This window comes from Galeopterus variegatus, unplaced genomic scaffold, assembly GCF_000696425.1.
Source record: "Galeopterus variegatus unplaced genomic scaffold, G_variegatus-3.0.2 Scaffold1627, whole genome shotgun sequence".
In the NCBI taxonomy this organism is placed as follows: domain Eukaryota; kingdom Metazoa; phylum Chordata; class Mammalia; order Dermoptera; family Cynocephalidae; genus Galeopterus; species Galeopterus variegatus.
The window spans coordinates 42,768-63,125 of NW_007727738.1; the positions used below are offsets into that span (position 1 = coordinate 42,768).

At 40.9% G+C, this 20,358-nt stretch overlaps 1 protein-coding gene across 1 annotated transcript in view; it reads right to left on the reverse strand.

Moving 5' to 3' along the window:
• GLB1 (galactosidase, beta 1) overlaps positions 1-20,358 on the reverse strand; it is a 94,641-nt gene that overhangs the window by 30,626 nt on the left and 43,657 nt on the right. The window contains exon 10 of the mRNA XM_008578083.1: positions 16,713-16,825. Within this exon, the coding sequence (XP_008576305.1) occupies positions 16,713-16,825 (113 nt within the window). The remainder of the gene's footprint in view (positions 1-16,712; positions 16,826-20,358) is intronic.

The window sequence follows — 20,358 nt, forward strand, 5'->3', positions numbered from 1 at the left end:
GTTGCGATCCGTTGCCGGACACGAAAAAAGACAAAAAGACAAAAAAAAAAAAAAGAAACCAGAGAGAGAGAGAGAGACTGAGAATGCTCATTGTGCACAAATGATGAAGCAAACAGAGTGAAATGATGATGTGGGTGAGTCTGGGTGGGGAATATACAAATACTCTTTGTACTATTTTTATTCCCGTAATTTTTTTCTATAAATTTTAAGTGATTTTAAAATAAAAAGTTAAAAAAATAAAAATATGATCTTACTAAATATTAAATATTATGTATGTATATACATATAGATACACACACACTCACACACACATGTATATATATGACCTGGTATAAGTCCCAGGTCTTAGAAGAGTCTGTGGCCATCTGGCATTTCTAAGTAGGTTTTATTATGATCTCTTAGGATCCTTCCATTACTTTCATTCTTTTTTCTTTTTGGTTTCCCTTTTTATAAGTAGTAATAAAAACTAACAATTTTAAGAAGAAGAAGACAAAAGACTATTACAATGAAGAAAAACAGTCTCCTGACTTACTTTTCTCTTAGTTCTATTCTTCAGAGAAGACCATTTTAAAATCATTTAATCATTCCTATTTTTGCTTCTTTTGGTCTTTAAATAATACACTGCTCTTCTTGTTTGATCACTTGAAGACTTTACAGTTCAAAAGACCCAACTTTCGCTCTGGTCCAGCACAAATTAACTTTATGAGCTAAGTCACATATCTGAAAATTCACATGCCATTTATACATGAAACTAAGCTTCGTGTATAAAGGGCAATGCACAATTTTTTTTTTTTTTTTGTCTTTTTTCGTGACCGGCAACGGGATCGCAACCCTCGGCGTTGCTCCCGCACCTCGCTCAGCCAGTGAGCGGCCGGTCTGTATGTGGGATCCGAACCCTCGGCGGGAGCGCCGGCGCGCTCTCAAGCGGCGCACTGTAGCAGTGCGCCACCGGGCCGGCCCCTTGTTTGATCAATTTTAAACATTAACATTGATTTCTTTAACACATGAGCTTATAGTTCAATTGTACCACCTGGATTATTTTCCTTTCATGCCAACATGGTTGTATCACCATTTTCAGTTTCTCTACTTGTTACCTTTGTAACTTTAAGATAATATCCTTAACCTTTATTTCTTAGTTCCATCAATTAGGACATTATTCTTTGTGTTCACACTTTTTAAGATCAAACTATATGTACTCTTCCCTGACCTCTCCTCCCCACTCCCACATTCATACCATCAGGTGGACAAAGTTAAATTGTTAAAGTTAAAACCATCTGTCCTGTAGCCATAAGTCTTCCTTTCATCTGTATATTGACTCTGAGTTCAAAATCAATCAACAATGACCACGTTATAATTATATAAATATTGCTCTACATAGCTAAATGGTGTTTGCTATAATGGCCTGCCATGTCTTGCTTGGCTTTTTGTGTTCTTTCACCCATTCCTGGTGTTTCTGATTGCCTTCCTTTTTTCCTGTCTGCCTTTAGTCTACACATCTTTAGGTTATTCCAAATTTCTAAGGATTGCATCAAACTCATATCTAGAATTGTCAGTCTTCCTGCTCCAAGGGACTGACTCCCCTCTAGGTTTGATATTCTGAGGCTTCCATTCATTATTCTCCTGGCTTTTAGCTCCTGTTTCTAGGATCTCATGACTTCCTCCTTCCATTGGAGCACAGTCCCAAGTAACTTCCTAAGAACTGGTATGTGTGAGGTAAACTTCCTGAATCTCTGAATGTCACACTTAGTTGGTAGTTTGGATGGGTATAGAATTCTACATTGGAAATCATCTTCCCTCAGAATGCTAAAGGTACTATTCTATTGTCCTCTCTAATGTTTTCATTCATTCATCTAATAAACTCTTATTAAGAAAGTACTTTGAAAAAAAAAAAAAAAGAAAGTTGTGTCAAGTCCTGTGCTTGGTATGTACTGGAGATATAAACAGCTCCTAGTCTGGAGTGTAAGAAATGTGTGTAAACAAGTTATGTTAACACACTATGGGAGGTAGTGTATTAAAGATTTCCACTCTGTAAGACAATGGCAGAAAACAAAGTGTGACTCATTCTGCTGAGAGATGGGTCAAAGGAGACTCCTCTGAGAAGGTAAATGAGGTGTGCCCTCATTTTCCAGGTGGATAAAAGCATAGAGAGAGTATACAGAAACCAGGAGGTATAAACAGCACTGCCCCATTCACAGAATTTTATGCCGCTCCATTTTAAGGTCAGAGAGTCAGTATAAGAAGGGGAGAATTGAAAGATGAGGCTGGACTGCCAAAAGTGCCCTGGGCTCCTGAGCCAGTGTGGGAGGTAGGNGTGGGGGGTTTGGGGGTGGGGGGGGTGGAAGGGCTTATACCCCTCCTGACATCTGCATCCAGCCCAGCAATGACTGAAGCCCCCTGGTCTCCCCTGCAGGAAAGAGGGGGCTGCCATGGACCTCGACCATGCCCCCCCTTCTTCCTCCTCCTCCCACTCTATTTCTCTCCCCTTCCCTGTCTCCCCCTCCCCCGCAACTGCTCTACAACAATATCTTCAAGTGTAAAAAAATAACAATATTAATAAATAAATACATTTTTTAAAAAAGATGAGGCTGGAAGAAAATTGGGGACCAAGTCCTGGAAGACATCCCAACCAGATGAGTGTTTTAGAGAAATCACTCTGGAAGATGGACTGGAAAAGCCAAGCCTGTAGGAAATGAAGAGGCCTGTGCTGCAAGAGTGTAGGTGATGCTTTAAAAGACTAACATTAGTTAAGTAATATTCACTTTCTCATCTTTAATTATCAGACATAAAACCCTGTTTCCACCAGCACCATGGATTGACAAAAGACATCTTGTGTCTACTCTCTGAGCCAATGTCATTCCAATCATAAACAAAGCAGGACAATCAATCAGCCAGTCAGGAAACTTGATTCATCCTGGGTCAAGTTTCAAAGTTCATAAAGCTTTCCAAGTACTGAAAATCACTGTGGCTATTCTCCCCTCCCCACTCCTCCACCCAGCCCCAGTTACCATCTTCAGGAATCCCAGAATCCACTCCAAGTAGAGAGGTTCTCAGCTACCACTTTATTAATTTCTGCAGAGTGACCCATCTCCAAAAAGCCAACTGGACTCTTATCTTTGATGGAATCCCTATAAAGAACTACAACAAAACTCTTAAAATGGGTCTTAAATTTATTTGAAAGCATACAAAAATAAACTCACCAGTGCCCTTGTCAGGAATCAGTAAGGAGGATGAGGGAGATGCCCTACAGTTCTATGGTTCATCCTCGAGGTCAAAGTGTTAACCAAGTCTGGTTGAGTTTTACCCACACCAAAGAGACTACCTTATAAATGCAAGTGTCGTGAGCTTTGTCATGTCTTGAAGATTTATATGAAAAGGGATGCCTGGGGCCTTCACCACTGAGCACAGACTTGCGCAGCCTGCTGGGAAATTAGTATCCCTAGGAGTCCACGGCAGTGAAAGGTAATGTCTATCTTCACCTAATGTACTCGTTCCACTTATTAAGTCTTTGGTGGAGGAAGGAGACAGGTAGAGCTATATATGGGGTATTTACCATCCAATTTCCTTTCCTTGATGCACACAAATATTTTCAATACCATTTAACAAATCAGCTAACTGAATGTCTGTAAAGTCTCATAGGAAAGAGCTCACTAAATCTTTTAAAGTAGTTTATTTCTATCTTCCAAACCTGAAATATCAAAAAAAGAAAAGGGAGAAAAAGATGACCGCACATGTCATAAGCTATTGAATTATGTTCATTTTTAAAGATGCTGTCTCATTTGTGGGTTCGTCTTACTCTGCCCCTGGTTAAATGCTGGGGATCCCCGGGTTTGTCTTTTGCCTGGCCCACTGCTCTTCTCACTTGGCTCCGTGTGCAATCTCAGCCTCTCCCTGGGCTTTAGCCTTTGCCTCCACTCATGGCTCCAGAATTGTGCCCATCTTGCGTACTTCCCCCTAGAGCTTCTTCTCACTCCTAAGTGCTGGTGCTTACTAGACAGATACCTCTACCTGGATGTCCCCAGACGCATCTCGAGCTGAACAAGCCTAGAACTGAACTGGCTTCCTTCTCCCTGCCTGTGCCTCCTCTGTAAACCTCTACCTTTATTCCTGATCCCAACCAATACCTACTTAGTTATCCGACTAGGGTTGTAACCTGGACAAACCAACGACTCCTCACCCTTCCTCACAGTTGCATTCAATCAATACTAAGTCCTACCCCTTTTACCTCCTCAATATTTTTCAAATCTATTGTTCCCTCTCCACTCCCTGCTGCCCCTGCCGTCATCTCATTCCTAGGTTACCACAGCAGCCACCTAACTCATCTTCTGCCCCCAGAAATGCTCCAAGAGAGGGGTCCTAGCAGTGTATTTATATTGTCATACATTCTTGTAAATTTTGCAAAAGTAGTATCATTTAACCAGTCTAAGACTCTCATCTCTTTCTGCTCCAGCTTCTCTGTGTCACATGTCCTCTTACGTCAGCAGGTTTTATAGTGGCTACAGGTACCTTTGGAACCCAATTAAAGAGCAGTTGAGATGGGGATTTATTTAACTTGAGTGTAGCAGGGTATATTTATATGGTATACTGTTGCTTCCATGAGCAGGTAAGTTATTGCTAGTGAATTATTCTCACCACCCAACATGCTGACTCACTTGGCATCATACATTAATACAGCAATGCCCTAAGGCATCCGGGCCCAGAACTATGTGGGCTGTGCAGGGGAAACAAGGCTTGAAATACATGGGGCCAGAACCAGTCTGTGGAGATTTCTTCCAAATATTATATCTCATATATGAAAGAGCTTAGAGGTCTTTTTCCTGATTTTGATAACAATCCTAAATGTTTATATAATATTATCAGTAACAAAATGTGAAACTTTTCTGTTTTTCTTTCTTTCTTTTTTGGCAGCTAGCCGGTATGGGGACTCGAACCCTTGATTCTGGTGCGTCAGCACCACATTCTAACTAAGTGACAGCTAGCTGGGATGGGGACTCAAACCCTTGATTCTGGTGTGTCAGCACCACATTCTAACTAAGTGACCTAACCGGCTAGCCCCTTTTCTGCTTTTCTAAACTCTCAATCCTAAAAAACAAATTTCAGCCACGCTAAACTGAAATATTTCTATTCTCTCTAGGTAAAAAGATTACAAGCATTGTGGGCATCTGAAGAGACAATAAAACAGCATGCAGCTAAAAGACAGCAAGAAAAAAAGGATGGCGGAGGTGTTTCAAGTAGTTAATGAATCCGCAATATGTTATTTTAAAATTTTTCTGATATTTCTGATTATTTTAATCTTTTTTTTTTTTCCTTTTTGTCTTTTTTCGTGACCGGCCACGGATCACAACCCTCAGTGTCACGCCCGTACCGGACCGGGACCGGCTATGGGATCGCAACCCTTGGTGTTGCTCCCGCACCTCGCTCAGCCAGTGAGCAGGAACCGGTCTGTATGTGGGATCCGAACCCTCGGCGGGAGCGCCGCCACGCTTCCCAAGCGGCGCACTGTAGCAGTGCACCACCGGGCCGGCCCCATGATTATTTTAATCTTTTAAACTTTTTGTTATGGACTGAATATTTGTATCCTTCCCAAATTCATATGCTGAAATTCTAACCTCTAATATGATGGCATTACAAGGTGGGGCCTTTGGGAGGTGATTAAGTCATGAGGGTGGAGTCATCATGGATGGAATTAGTGCCCATAAAAGAGATCCCAGAGACCCGTCTAGCCCTCTTTTTGTCATGCGAGCATACAACTAGAAGTCAGCAGTCCTTAATACAGAAGAGGACCCTCACCAGAACTTGGCCATGCTGGCACCCTGGTCTTGGAGGACTTTGAGCCTCCAGAACTGTGAGAAATAAATTTCTGTTTTATATAAACCCTGCCTATTGTATTTTGTTATAGTAGCCCGAACTGACTAAAACACTTGTAATATATAATGATTTCTTTATACATTCTGAATACACATTCATTTTTGTTGCCTCACCTAATAACCGTTCTGAAATGCATATCTGACTACATTATTATTTCCTAAAAATACTTCAAAGGTGCCCATTACCTATAGTGCAAGCTCCCTAACATGGCATATTCAATAGCATTGATTTCCCCAGTGAAGTAAGAGGTAATGTCACCTGTACCTCAGGAGTGAGAAGAAGAGATGATCTGGGGTAAAAAGAGAACTGGAAATTGTTAAAGATCCAAATGGGATTGGAAGTACAAATCCTAGCCAGTTCACACTGAAGTTTAAGATCCTCCTGCCTGGCTCTGATGCCAGAGTGTGACAGTCACAAAGGTCGTGGCCGGGTGGTGTGCAGAGCTGGGTCTCTTCTTGAATAGCTGCTGCGGAGGAATGCAGGGGTGATGGTCTAAGACTACCACAGCCACCAGTCAGAAGAACCAGGGAAGGTCAAAAAAAGAATAGGGGATGTCAAGGGTGGGAGAGGGCAGGAAGAAGTAGCTACAAATATGAGACAATAAAAATGTGAGGTTATGATGAGGCCAAATATAAAGTGATAATTTATGCAAAAAAGTATCTGTTTTAAAACCTGATTTGGACTTTTTTTTCTATATTAGGCCTAGAAAAGCTCATTATTTCAGAAAGAAAACTATTTTAAAAATAAACCTACCAGCAATTCCACTCCTAGGTATATACTCAGAGAAATGAAAAGCAGAGACTCAACAGATAGTTGTAACCCAATGTTCAATGTAACATTACTCAAATAGCCAAAAGATGGAAACAACGCAAATGTTCATCAACAGATGAATGAGATGAATAGATAATCAAGATGTGCTATATCCATACAATGGGATATTATAAAACCACAAAAAGGAGATTCTGATACATGCCACAACATGAACCTTGAATACACTGTAAATGAAATAAGCCAGATACAAAAGGACAAATATTGTACAATTCTACTTCGATGAAAAATCTAGAATAGGCACATTCACAGAGACAGAAAGTAGACTAGAGGTTCTCAGAGGCTGGGGGGGAGGGAAGAATGCGGTTATTATTTAATGGTTACAGATTTTCTGCCTGGGGTGATGAAAAAGTTTTGGAAATCGTGGTGATGGCTGCACAACACTGTGAATATAACTATTGCCACTTAATTGTGCACTTACATATGGCTAAAATCGAAAATTCTATTTTATATATATTTTACTATAATTAAAAAAAATGATAATATGATAAACCAAAAAACATTTCCTTAAAATACTTCAAAGGTGCCCCATTACCTTGAATTGTGTACTTTACATGAGTGAACTGTTTGGTATGTGAATCATATCTCAATAAATCTGTTTAGAAAATAAATAAATAAACCTGAAGTGGCTTGTGAGATGAAGCAGCAGACTGTAAAAGAAATAAGCCCACAGGCATTAGAATCAAATCAAATAAACCAGCATTTCTAGCTGACCGAAGAGGAGACACCAAAAGTAAATACGGAAAGTTAACTCTTTTCTAGAAATAACTATGGGTGTTCATATCACTGTGACAAGATACCCTCTGGGTCAGGACACCAGAAAAGAACTAATAGGATGGCAGAGTAATGCCTCCTCCTTGATATTCTTAGCAGCAAATAAGCAATGGTGACGGCTGCGGCTACTACAGGTAACTCTCCTCAGAGGCTTTGAGGATGAGTGGGCACAACTTTCCAGAAGAGCTTTTAACACCAGCTTGAAATTTTAGAATGAGATAAGTTAACAAAAACAATAATAATAGCTTCCATGTGTTATCCCATGAGAAATGCTAACCATACCGTGCAGATGTGGAAGTAAGGTACCTTGCCCACAGAGAGTACTGGAGTCAAGACTCAAGTTTTTTCTGTCACTCTCCAAAGCCATTCCACTCTGTGACTCTGCTCTGGGCAGACTTCTAATACTGGGCAATTTCTCATGAAAAACGTTAAGATTGGTTGGCCAGTTACAGTGCAGTATTATAACACCACGGTCAAGGGTTTGGATCCTTGTACATGACAGCTAACAAAACAAAAACGAGAAAGAAAAAGGCTGAGACTGGTGAGAGAGGCATCAAATTGCATTATTGCCATTTCTTTAAAACTTGCTTGAAAGCTGGTTTATTTTATTTGGAGGAACTCTGGAATAAGAGGGATGGTTAAAGAAAATAATTCAAATTTATCTCTTCTCTGAGCCCTTCCAGTGCAGGACCATGGTGTACTCATCACTTATTTCTAGAATTTAACACAGAAACTGTAAGACTGGAGCTAAATAAACGCTTGTATAATAATTAAGCAAGTGATCTACAGGCCTCAGAAAAATCATTCGTGCAATGAATGCCCTATGTTCAGAAGGTGTCAGCATTTCTGAATAACAAATTCTAGGAAGGTTTGAGAAATATCTTAGGGGATAAGTAAATCTCTGGAACTGGCGTTTTACTGACAAATCTTCCTAGAAAAATTGCACAAGGTGCTTAAAAGTGTTTGTGTGAAGGCATCAGAAAGCTACCAAAGTAGAAAAGAATTAAGTGGTTACAATTTCAGAAAAAAAGAGAAAATGGCATGATATAAGTCTGACATTTGGTGCCAGTTTTCCCATCATGGTATTTGTCAATTCACAAAGGCCAATTGAGTGGCTAGAAATTGAATATAACTTCTGGGAGTCTAAGTGGGTGGAGAAGATAAAAATTGAACTAAAGAGATCATCAGGGAGGAAGAACCTTGGTAAATACTTCAGGCTCTCATCTGGGACCCCTAAGAAATTTAAACAACAATAGACCAGTCCTCACAAAGATAGAAGCTCAGTTTCAAATTAGCTTAATCCCTGATTGTGTTAAGGTGATCTATTCCTACCTTAACTGTCTGCTAGAAGTAAAAGTAAATTTCCTTTGGAAGAAAAAAAACATCTAGAGCCTAAATTACCTCTTTCTTTTTTGTCTTATTGACTTCTGGGTGAGAAAAAAAAAAAAATATATATATATATAGAGAGAGAGAGAGGAGACAACACTATCTGATCAAAAACTAAGAGGGACAATAAGCCATTGAAACAGATGCCCAAGATATCCTGATATCAGTATAATCTGAAAAATCTTTAAAATAATGGTGATAAACATATGCAACATAACAATATGGAGAATTTTAGCAGAGAACTGGAAACAATTTTTAAATCTAATGGAAGTTCTAGAACTGAAAAATACAATAATTGAAATTAAGTCTACAATATATGGGTTTAACTCAGACACAGATGAAGAGTGTATGAGTAAACTAGATGATAGGTCAGGAAAAAAACTAAAGCATAAATGGGGAGAGGGGAGAAGGATAGAAAGAAATGGAAAAGAGTTTAAGAGATAAATGGAACACAACAAAAAGGTCTAACATATATATAATTGGTGTCCCAAAAGGTAAGGTGGGAGAATGGGGCCAGCATAACATTTGATGAGATAATGGCCAAGAATTTTCTAAAACCCACAAAAGAAATAATGCCATGAATTTAGGAAGCTCAAAAATCCTCAAACAAGATGTTTGTAAAGAAAATTATACTCAGGCACACCAGAAAAAAATTACTGAAAACTAAAGATGAAGAGGAAATCTTAAAAGCAGCTACAGAGAAAAAATAAATAAACCTATTACCATCAAAGGAACAATAATAACACTGACAGCTGATTTCTCAGAAGAAATGATGTAAGTCATGTAACAGGGAATAATATCTTGAAAATGCCAATAAAAATAATTGCATAAACTGATTAAAAAAAATCTGTAGGAGTAGCTTAGATAGAATATCCAGTTAAGCTGCTCCTATCCTAGATTCTTCACCCTCAGAAACTGTGTGGGATAATAAATGTTATTTTGAGCTACTAAGTTGTGGGGTAATATGTTACAGAGCAGTACAGAGGGGAAAAAGAATCTCCCTTGAAAATTCATACTCATAGGGCCGGCCCGTGGCTCACTTGGGAGAGTGTGGTGCTGATAACACCAAGGCTGCGGGTTCGGATCCCATATAGGGATGGCCGGTTCGCTCACTGGGCGAGCGTGGGGCTGACACCACCAAGCCAAGGGGTAAGATCCCCTTACCGGTCATCTTAAAAAAAAAAAAAAAAAGAAAATTCATACTCATAGGGCCGGCCCGTGGCTCACTTGGGAGAGTGTGGTGCTGATAACACCAAGGCTGCGGGTTCGGATCCCATATAGGGATGGCCGGTTCGCTCACTGGGCGAGCGTGGGGCTGACACCACCAAGCCAAGGGGTAAGATCCCCTTACCGGTCATCTTAAAAAAAAAAAAAAAAAAAAAAAAGAAAATTCATACTCATAACCAGCCCTCAGATATATCTGCAGTCAAAATTCACACTAATTCTGTAGTGCAAAAAACCCAAAACCCGCATTCTAACAATTTAACTTAAACTGTAACTGGTCCCTGGTACCTGCCAGAAGCAAATGCTAATTCTCTCTGGAAGAACCCACCTTCACCCCAAATCTCAAATAATTCCTAAAGGTGAAGTTTCAAGAAATTGAGCTCACAGTCAAAATCACAACACTCAGAAAAAAATTAGGTGTCATGAGCAGAACCTCACAGAAACAGCAAATAGCAGAATCAGACACAGAAAGCCTTTGGACACTGGAATTAAATATATTTAATTTATAGGTATTTTTAAAATTATATAATAAATTTATATATACTTATTACATTTAATATATTTATTGTAAATAAATATATTTATTTAAAAATATATAATAAATTAAATATAGATATATAACAGAAGTATCTTTAACATATTTAAAAAAATCAAAGAAGAGAATGTGCATATAAAGAGAGAGGAAGAGACTTTAAAAATGACCCAGCAGCATTAAAAGTGCCAATGTGACCTTCTAGAATGAAAAATATAATTTAATAATTCAATGGGAAGATTTAACCTCAGAATTCATAGCTATTAAAGCAAAAACAACAGAATTGAAGAACATATCTGAAGATAATCAGAATGCCATACAGAGAAAAAAAAAGGTTAAGAGACCTAGAACCAGAAGAGGCTAGAACCAGAAGGTCTTCCAAACATCGAATCGGAGTTCCAGAAAAGAAGAGAGAATAGGGTAGAAGTAAATATTTGAAGAGATAATGGCTTGAATTTTTCAAGACTAGTGAAAAAGATACCAAACCATAGATTTATAAGTTCCAAAACTACCAAGTGGGATTAAAATAAAAATCCCACTTAGATTCATCACGAAGAAGCTATAGTACATTGAATATAAAGGTAAATGTCACAAACCACCAGAGAGGAGACAGATTCCCTTCAGAGGAGTGACGCAGTAGTGAGGGTTAACTGACTTCTCAACAGCAGTGATGAAAATCAGAAGTCAGTATGCTGATAGATAACAGCTGTCAGTCTAGGAAAACTATGTTTTGAAAATGAGGGAGAAACCATTTTCAGACAAACGAGTATTAAGATAGTTTGCTCACTAAATAAAATTCTAAAGGATACACTTCAGGCAGAAGAGTGAGCTCAGATGGAAAGACTGAGATGCAAGAAGGAATAAAGAATAAAGAAAGCGTGTCACAAGGACAAAGGTACTAGATCTTTGCCCACACTCTGGATTCATACGTCTAACTTCCTACTTTACATCTCCAGGAGTATGGATGTTAAACATGTCAAACTCAGCACATCCAAAACCTAACTCCTGATTTCCCCCAACATCAATGGCAACTCCATCCTTCGAGTTGCTCAGGTCAAACACCTCGGAGATACCTTGACTTCACTCTTTCCTTCACTCTCCACAACAGAAAATTCTATTAGCTTTATTTTCACACTATAGCCTGAATCTCACCAGTTCTTACCACCTTCACAAGCCACTATTGTCTCTCACCTCAATGGTTGCAAGGCCTTCTAATTGGTCTTCCTACTGTACCTTTGCCCCACCTGCCACAGTCTACTTTCAATATAGCAGCCTGAATAATCCTTTAACTGCTCTGCTTAACTTTACAATGGATCCTCGTTTCATTCAGAGTAAAAGCCAAAGTCTTACAAGGCCCTGTGTGATCAGTTCCTGATTTACCCCTCTGACCTCATCTCCTACTCCTCTCCCCTTCATTTACTGGGCTCCAGTCACACTGGCCCCCTTGCTAGTTCTTAAAAAGGCCATTCACTTTCTCAGCTTCTCTCTGGCTGAATTCTGCCTGGAATGCTCTTGCCCTGGATAACCCGCATGGCTTTCTCACCACCTTAAAGTCTTTGTTCAAGCTTCACCTTCTCAAGGAGGCCTATATATGCCAAGCAGCTGAAACCACCTGGCACATAGAAGGTACTTGATAAATATGAGGGTAATTCAAAAAGTTCGTGGAAAAATAGAATTAAATGATAATATGAATCTTTTCATGATCTTTTTGAAGTGCCCTAGAATTTGTTAAATCATTTGTAAATAAATGAACTAGGTGGGGTAAGTCAAACACTATCTGAAACCATTACAGTCATGCCTTATTGTGATATTATATGTATTTTTTGGTTTTCATCCACATTTCCTGGCTTGTTCTAACCTTCCCCAGCCTTTCTATCTTGGAGCTGGCCATATAGAAATCCTCTGACCTACCTTATCTGATTGTAGATCATAAGACCCCCATTTCAGGAAGGGTCTTGCCCTATACCCAGGAGGAAGGAATGCTGCTCAGAGAGGCCAAGAAGAATCTGAACAAACAGTCCTTCCTGGGTTTCCCCTGTCAGTCCATTAGTGTTAGTAATACCCTTTTTGTCCAATCACATTTCTATGATTGTCCATGCTTTAATCATCCCTATGTAATGAAACTACCATAAAAACCCAAGAACACAGAGTTTGGGGAGCTTCTCAACAACTTAACTCACCCATGTGCTGAGAGGGTGGCACACCCCAACTCCATGGGATCAGAAACTCCTGCATTCAGGACCTTTCCAGACCTCACTCTATATATCTCTTCATCTGGCTGTTTATTTGTGTCCCTTAAATATTTATTTATTTATTTATTTATTTTATTTTATTTTTTTTTTGTCTTTTGTCTTTTTCCGTGTCCGGCAACGGATCGCAACCCTCAGTGTTGCCCCCGTACCGGACCAGGGACCGGCAACGGGATTGCAAACCTCGGCGTCGCTCCCGCGCCTCGCTCAGCCCGTGAGCGGGAGCCGGTCCGTATGTGGGATCCGAACCCTCGGGCGGGAGCGCCACCGCGCTTCCCAAGCGGCGCACTACCCAGTGCGCCACCGGGCCGGCCCCTTAAATATTTATAATAAACCGGCAAATGTGTTTCCTTGAGTTCTGTGAGCTGCTCAAGCAAATTAATTGAGCCTAAAGAGGAAGGAAGGATTATAGGGACCCTAATTTATAGCCAGTTGGTCAGAAGGACAGGTAAAATTACCTGGGGCTAGCTTCTGGCATCTGAAATGGGGGGCAGTTTGTGAAACTGAGCCCAGCTGTGGAATCTCCAGGCAGGTCATGTTGGAATTGAGTTAGAGGACACCCAGCTGGTGTCTGCTGCAGAACTGCTTGCTTGGTGTGTGAGGAGAAATTTTACACAATTGGCCACAGAAGTCAGAAGTCTGTCTTCTGTGTTGCTGATTGTGCTGTGAGAGCAGAGGAAAAACAGTATGCGTTTTTCCACACATTTACAGGTTTTATTTTATTTTATTTATTTTATTTTTTATTTTTATTTTTTTCCCTTTTTGTCTTTTTTCGTGTCCGGCAACGGATTGCAACCCTCAGTGTCGCGCCCGTACCGAACCGGGACCGGCAACGGGATCGCAACCCTCGGTGTTGCTCCCGCACCTCGCTCAGCCAGTGAGCGGGACCTGGTCTGTACGTGGGATCCGAACCCTCGCGGGAGCACCACCGCACTCCCAAGCGGCGCACTGTAGCAGTGCGCCACCGGGCCGGCCCTACAGGTTTTATTTTTTAAAGAAAGAACTAAAATATGTGCAAACTATAGTCAGAGAACTAAAATACATGATAATAATAACACAAGTCAAAAGGGATGTAATTGGAGTTAAAGTGAGATGTAATATAGAGGAAGTAAAGATATTGATTAACTTAAAACTATTATAAGTTAAAACTGATTGTTACAGTTTCTTAAGAGCCAGACACAAAGGAGTGCATATTGTATGAACCCATTAACTATAAAGTCCAAAAACAAGTAAAACCAATCTGTTGTGATGGAGGTCAGGATAGTGTTTAATTTGCGTGTGTGTGTGTGCGTGTGTGTGCACACATGTGTGTATGACTAGAAAGAGCACGACAGGGCCTTCTGAGGTGCTGTGTGTTGGTTACAGGGCTGTGTTCACTTTGTATAAATCCACTGAGTTGTATACTTATGAGTTATGCTTTTCTGGGGCTATGTGTATTACACCACTAAAAAGATAAAAATGCAGTAAATAACTTCCAAACTAAGAGTAAAGATTATGAGGGCCGAGCCCGTGGTGCACTCGGGAGAGTGCAGCGCTGGGAGTGCAGCAGCGCTCCCGCCGCGGGTTCAGATCCTATATAGGGATGACCGGTGCGCTCACAGCGCTCACTGGCTGAGCGCAGTGCGGCCGGTCTCAAAAAGGACAAAAAAAAAAAAAAAAAGAGTAAAGATTATGAAATGGCAAAACAAAAACAAAAACAAACCAAAAAACAACAATAACAACAACAAAACTTTCAAACTAGAAGTGGAGGAAATGAAAAAAAAAAAAAAACAACCCTCAAACAATCCAAAAGAAAGCAATGAAGGGGGGAAAAAAAAAAAAAGTTGGACAAACAGAAATTATAAAATAAGATGGTTGAGCATTCCAGAGCCAGAAAAAAGAAGATGGTTGATAATATATGTATATTTAGAATTATAGTGAATGACAATGAATAAATGCACCAGTTAAAAGATAAAAAATTTTTTTTTTCCTTTTTGTCTTTTTTTGTGACCAGCAACAGGATCGCAACCCTCGGTGTCACGCCCGCACCGCGCTCAACCAGTGAGCGGAGCAGTCTCTATATGGGATTCGAACCCTCGGCGGGAGCGCCGCCGCGCTCCCAAGCGCCGCACTCTACCGAGTGCGCCACCGGCTGGCCCAAAAGATAAAAATTTTCAAACTAGATATTTTAAAAGTCCAGCTATATCCTATTTACAAAGAACACATGTAAAGAAAAGAAAGGAAATAAAAAGGTTGAAATTAAAGCATTGGGAAAGATATACCAGGTAAATACTAACCAAAAGAATGCAGGTAAGCTATATTAATTACAACAAGCAAAAAAGACTTTTAAGGCAAAAAGCACTACTAGAGATAGAGGGTTACATACCCTTTCTACTATTAAATACTGAAGGATTTAATTCTCAATTTGCATACCTAATAACATAATCCTAAAAATTGATAAAACTACAAGGAGAAATACATATGAACAGCTCTCTCAATAAATAATAGAATAAGCTGACAAAAATTAGGAAGCATATCAAAAATATGAACGGCACTATTAATAAGCTTAATCTAATGAATTTGTACGTAGAATATCACACCCAACAACTGTAAAATATACATTCTTTTCAAGCACACACTGAATATTTAGTAATATTGTTGTATGTCAGTCTCTCTGACTAGGCTCAACAAATTTCAAGGGACTGGAATCATATAGATTACATTCTCTAACCAGAGGAAAAGTGTTAGAAATCAACAAACTAGAAAAATACTTATGTTTAATACTTCTGAACATTTCAAGGGTCAAAGAGAAATCAAAATAGGCATGTTTAGAAGAAAACAGCAATAAATATATTGCAAATTGAAACATAAAACAGAGCTATAGTAGTACTTGAAGGACATATATAACCTTGAAAATTTATGTTAGAAAAGAAGAAAGGCTAGTTTAAAAAGCTAAGCTTCAAATAAAGGAACAAAATCATAAGGATAGAAATAGAAAGCATTGAAACAGAGAACAAACATACAAGAGAGATATTACTATAAATTCTGCAGAGATTAAACCCATAACAAAGGAATAACATGAACAACATTTTAGTAATACATTTGAAAATTTAGATGAAATGAACAAATTCTAAGAGTAGTTAAGTCTAGGTCATATTTTTCTATACGTTTAAAATATTTCACAATATGAATTTGAATACATATGTTTAAAATTGAGACTACAACAAAAAAAAATCATACCATTTATAGGCAGAAAATCTTTGTTTTTTTAACTTCAAAACTCAGGTGACAGAGCAGAAAAAGTGTGGTTTTTTTTAAAACCCACAGCAGAGACAGGAAATTCCACCTGGGTGTGTTAGGTTCTTTAAAAGGTTTCAGTGCTAGCAGGACTAAGCAGTTCAGGAGCAGGCCACAAGGAAACAGCAATAACTTGCCCCAAACAGAGAAACGAAACATCACTGACACCTCACATTTGCACCATGCTTCACAGTGTCCGCATATTTTTTTCCTACACACTATAGCTATTGAAGTGGACACACATTTTGTTTTACCTTTAGAATAAGAAACAGTAATGGCTACCATTTATTGGACATATATGTCCTGGACGACTTATATATGTTGTTTTTAATCCTTACAACACAACCAGGTGCTGTTATCCTAGTTTTACAAATTAATAGATTAGTAGAGTAACTTGCTCATAGGCTCACCCTTCATCAGGTGGGACCAAGACCCAAACCCAAGTCTAGCTGCTGCCTCCCATCAGCCTTCCTTTCAAACACGGAGGTTCCAGGCAGCAAGTCGTCTACAGAGCCACAAGGAGCTCAAGGCAGGCTCTGTCCAAGACCAGCCCACCGCAGCCTGTACAAAGCACCCACCTTCTTGATAACCTGTCGCAGAGCAAAATACTTCTCAGTAAGGTCCCCTGCCTCGCTCAGTGGGGCGTCATAGTCATAGCTGGTGGGTTGTGCTTCATAGGGCATGTTGGCTCCTAGAAGACAAAAATGTGCGATTAGTTACTTCTGAAGACCCTTCCTGGGGCAAGTTCTTTGGGATCCATGGGCTCAGCATTGTGGAGAGAGAAAAATAAAGCACACATCAAAACCAACTGATGAGAGACATAGAGGTGACCCTCAGGATGCAAGTTTTAGAGGAAAGAGTTTCTTCCAACAGGTGGCACTTGCCAAGCTCCTTAGAGTTTACAAAGCACTTTTCCCATCCACTCTCTGCAGAAACTCACTACTATGATTCTAACAGATGTTACTCCCACAGGACAAGCAAGAATCTGAAGCTCCCCATAAAATGCTGCTTACATCTCACAACCAGTAATGGCAGGGCTTGACATGACCCACATCTCTGACTGTTAACGCCACAATTCCTGGTCTTTTTCATGTCCTCAAACTGTGAAGACACAGGAAACTGGGCCGAGAATCAGCAAAAAACTGAGAGGTTATCAGATCAAACAGTGGGAGATGATGGTAGATACATGTTGCCCACAGAGATTCCAATGACACCTTAAGGCCTTTGTAATATCTACCAAGAGTGTTGAGAGGGCTGTGGTAAACTTTTTGGGTCCCTCTTCAGGACCAAGGCATTCACTCGCCACCCCAGCTGCCAGGAGTGTTGGCTGCTGACACCTCTCAGATGTGTCCCTCTCTGGGTGTTGGCCTCCACTGAGCTGCCTAACCCAAGGTGACCACCCTCCAGGGATAGCATATACCCAATAACTGACCAATATAGGGATATAAAAACCAGGCCCCATTGCCTCAAAGGGCCATCCCAACTCCAGAGCTCCTTCTAGGATCAGCTGAGACCCCTTGTGAAACTGCACTACAACCCAACCTCTCCCTCTACCCAGTCCTGCCTCTCACGCTCTCACAGGTGCTCCAGAGCACTCAGTAAACTTCCTGCCAGGTAATCTCGGGGTGTGTTTCCCTGGGAACTTGTCCTACAACAAAAGACCAATGAATAGTGTCAATACTGTATATACAAAAGGACTAAAAAAGCAAATGTCCCTGCAATTATTGTCCAAGGGGCACAGTCAAGTCTCAGCCTTGTCAGAGATGATGTTCACAGGTATGAGGACGTCTGCAATATTGTGCAGTACTTCGAAAACTGGCCCATGCATAAGAGTCACATGGAGGGCTGGTTACAACATAGACTCCTAAGCTCCCCCTGGAGATTCTGATTCAGCAGGTCTTGGGTGGGACCTGAGACTGCATTTCTTTTTTTTTTTTTTTTTTAATTTTTATTTTGTCAATATACAATGTATATGATTATTATGGTCCTTCACCGACACCTCCCGCCCTCCTCCCTCTCTCCCCTCCCCCCCAAGAATGTCCTTTCCGTTTGCTTGTTGTAACAACTTCAAAAAAAGTATAGTTGTTATATCTTCTTCCCCACCCCCACCCCCGGTTTTTTTTTTGTGTATGTTTGTGGGTAATTTAATTTGTTTATTTTTTTAGCTCCCACCAATAAGTGAGAACATGTGGTATTTCTTTTTCTCTGCCTGACTCGTTTCACTCAATATTATTCTCTCAAGGTCCATCCATGTTGTTGCAAATGGCAGTATTTCATTCGTTTTTATAGCTGAGTAGTATTCCATTGTGTAGATATACCACATTTTCCATATCCACTCATCCAATGATGGACATTTGGGTTGATTCCAGCTCTTGGCTATTGTGAAGAGTGCTGCAATGAACATTGGGAAACAAGTATACCTTCGCTGATGCTGCCGTCTGCGGACCAGCAAGACCTCGTGCCTTTCTCTTCTACTTCAGAGAGTATTTGCAAAGCAAATATGTGAGAATGAAGTTATTTTAGGAATTTTCTTTTGTCTAACCTAATTTGTAAGTAAATGAGGCACAAAATATGATAGTTTGCCCATGATTAGTAATAGATTCCTTGGACACAGCTTCCAAGTGATGGAGCCACCTTAGGTGACCCTACTGGTGTGGAGTTGACATACCACATGAGCAAAGCTAAGGATCAGGTCAGCCCGCAAAGACCTTTTCATTAGTTCTCTGCACAGAATCTAAATTTTGAAAGACCTGGACCACTCAATCAACTGAACTGATCCAGTCATATTACTTTCTCCCTTTCTTATTAACCAGAGAGTTTACAGCCAACACGTCCACCTTCCTCAGGGGGTGCATAGGTTAAAACACATCTCTTCTCATGAGATGCAAGAATAATAAAACCACATCCGTTGCTGCAAGGAGCTCACCCTCTTTGCTTTCCCCCCTCCACCTCTAATGTGGCAGTGACTGCGCTGCTCTGTTTCTTATTTTTATGTCTCACTCCACGCTAAACTGTGTGTACTTTGGGGTAGAACCTATGCCTCACTGACCCTTGGTCCTCGGCTAGAACCAGGCATGGAGGATAATGCAACAAGTGGTTGCCAAGTGGAGTTGAGCAAGTGTGACTTCTGGAAATAAACTTTGCAGGCTGTCAAGCTCTTTTACCTGCCCGTAATTCTGCTGACTGGGCCAACTGTCGAGCTAGGGCTGGGTCTGGAGCTCGCAGACCCCTCAAGCCCATTGTCCAGACTGGGTCACAAACCCTTCACATGCCAGGCTGGGTCACCAAACCCCTCACACGCAGGTTTATGAGTGAGGTGACTGGCCAAAAGGTCCTTGGAAGCCATAGGTTGGAGAGGATGGCTGCATGGGGTCAGGGGGGTGAGGGGAGATGCCCGAGGCAGACGGCAGTGCTGAACATGCACACTAACTCCACCCCCCACACTCAATTTGCTTACAAAGAATGTGCAGCACCACTCCCAACCTGACCTAAGGTGAGGAGGCCTGATTAAATTATTCTATTTTTCCCAACACAGGCCAAAGGAACCCAGGCTGGGAAACTGTCCAGAGGGCTAAAGGGTGGACTGGAAAACTAAGTCTTTGTTTTAGTTCTACCAGCAGAATCTTACTCTGCTTGTTTTCAGACTGACATACGGCAGCATCATGGAGAAATAGTGAGTATCCAAGCCTCCTCTGGCCACGTGAGAGGGCGTGAGATAGGAAGGCAAAAGACACAGCAAGACTCTGCTCTCCTCAAGTCTCTGCATTTTGTGAGAATCATAGGAGAGCCTGGATCCTGTGGGAAGCCATCACACAGATGTGGACACACTCAGGCACAGAGTTTGGGGACACATACCTGCACAAGCATGTGCATATTCCCTTGGGTAGAATGGTAATGATGCCGCCGGCCCCCACCACATGCTTTTCTCTCTCTACTCTCCTCTGGGAAGCTGGCCTGATGAACAGCTGCTAAGAAGTACAGACTGGCCCTCCCTCGCTTCCCCAAAGTGACAGGAGAAAGGGGAGGTTCAGAGAGGCCCAGCAGAACACGCACGGGGCTGGTTTTAGGGCCAGCTCAGGGTCTTTGGGTTGCAAGGGGTTATCCAAAGGGCAGTGGGGGCTGGCTAGTTGCTCAGTTGGTTAGAGCATAGTGTCAAAACACCTAAGTCAAGGGTTTGGATCCCCCTACTGGCCAGATACCAAAACACACACACACACACCCACC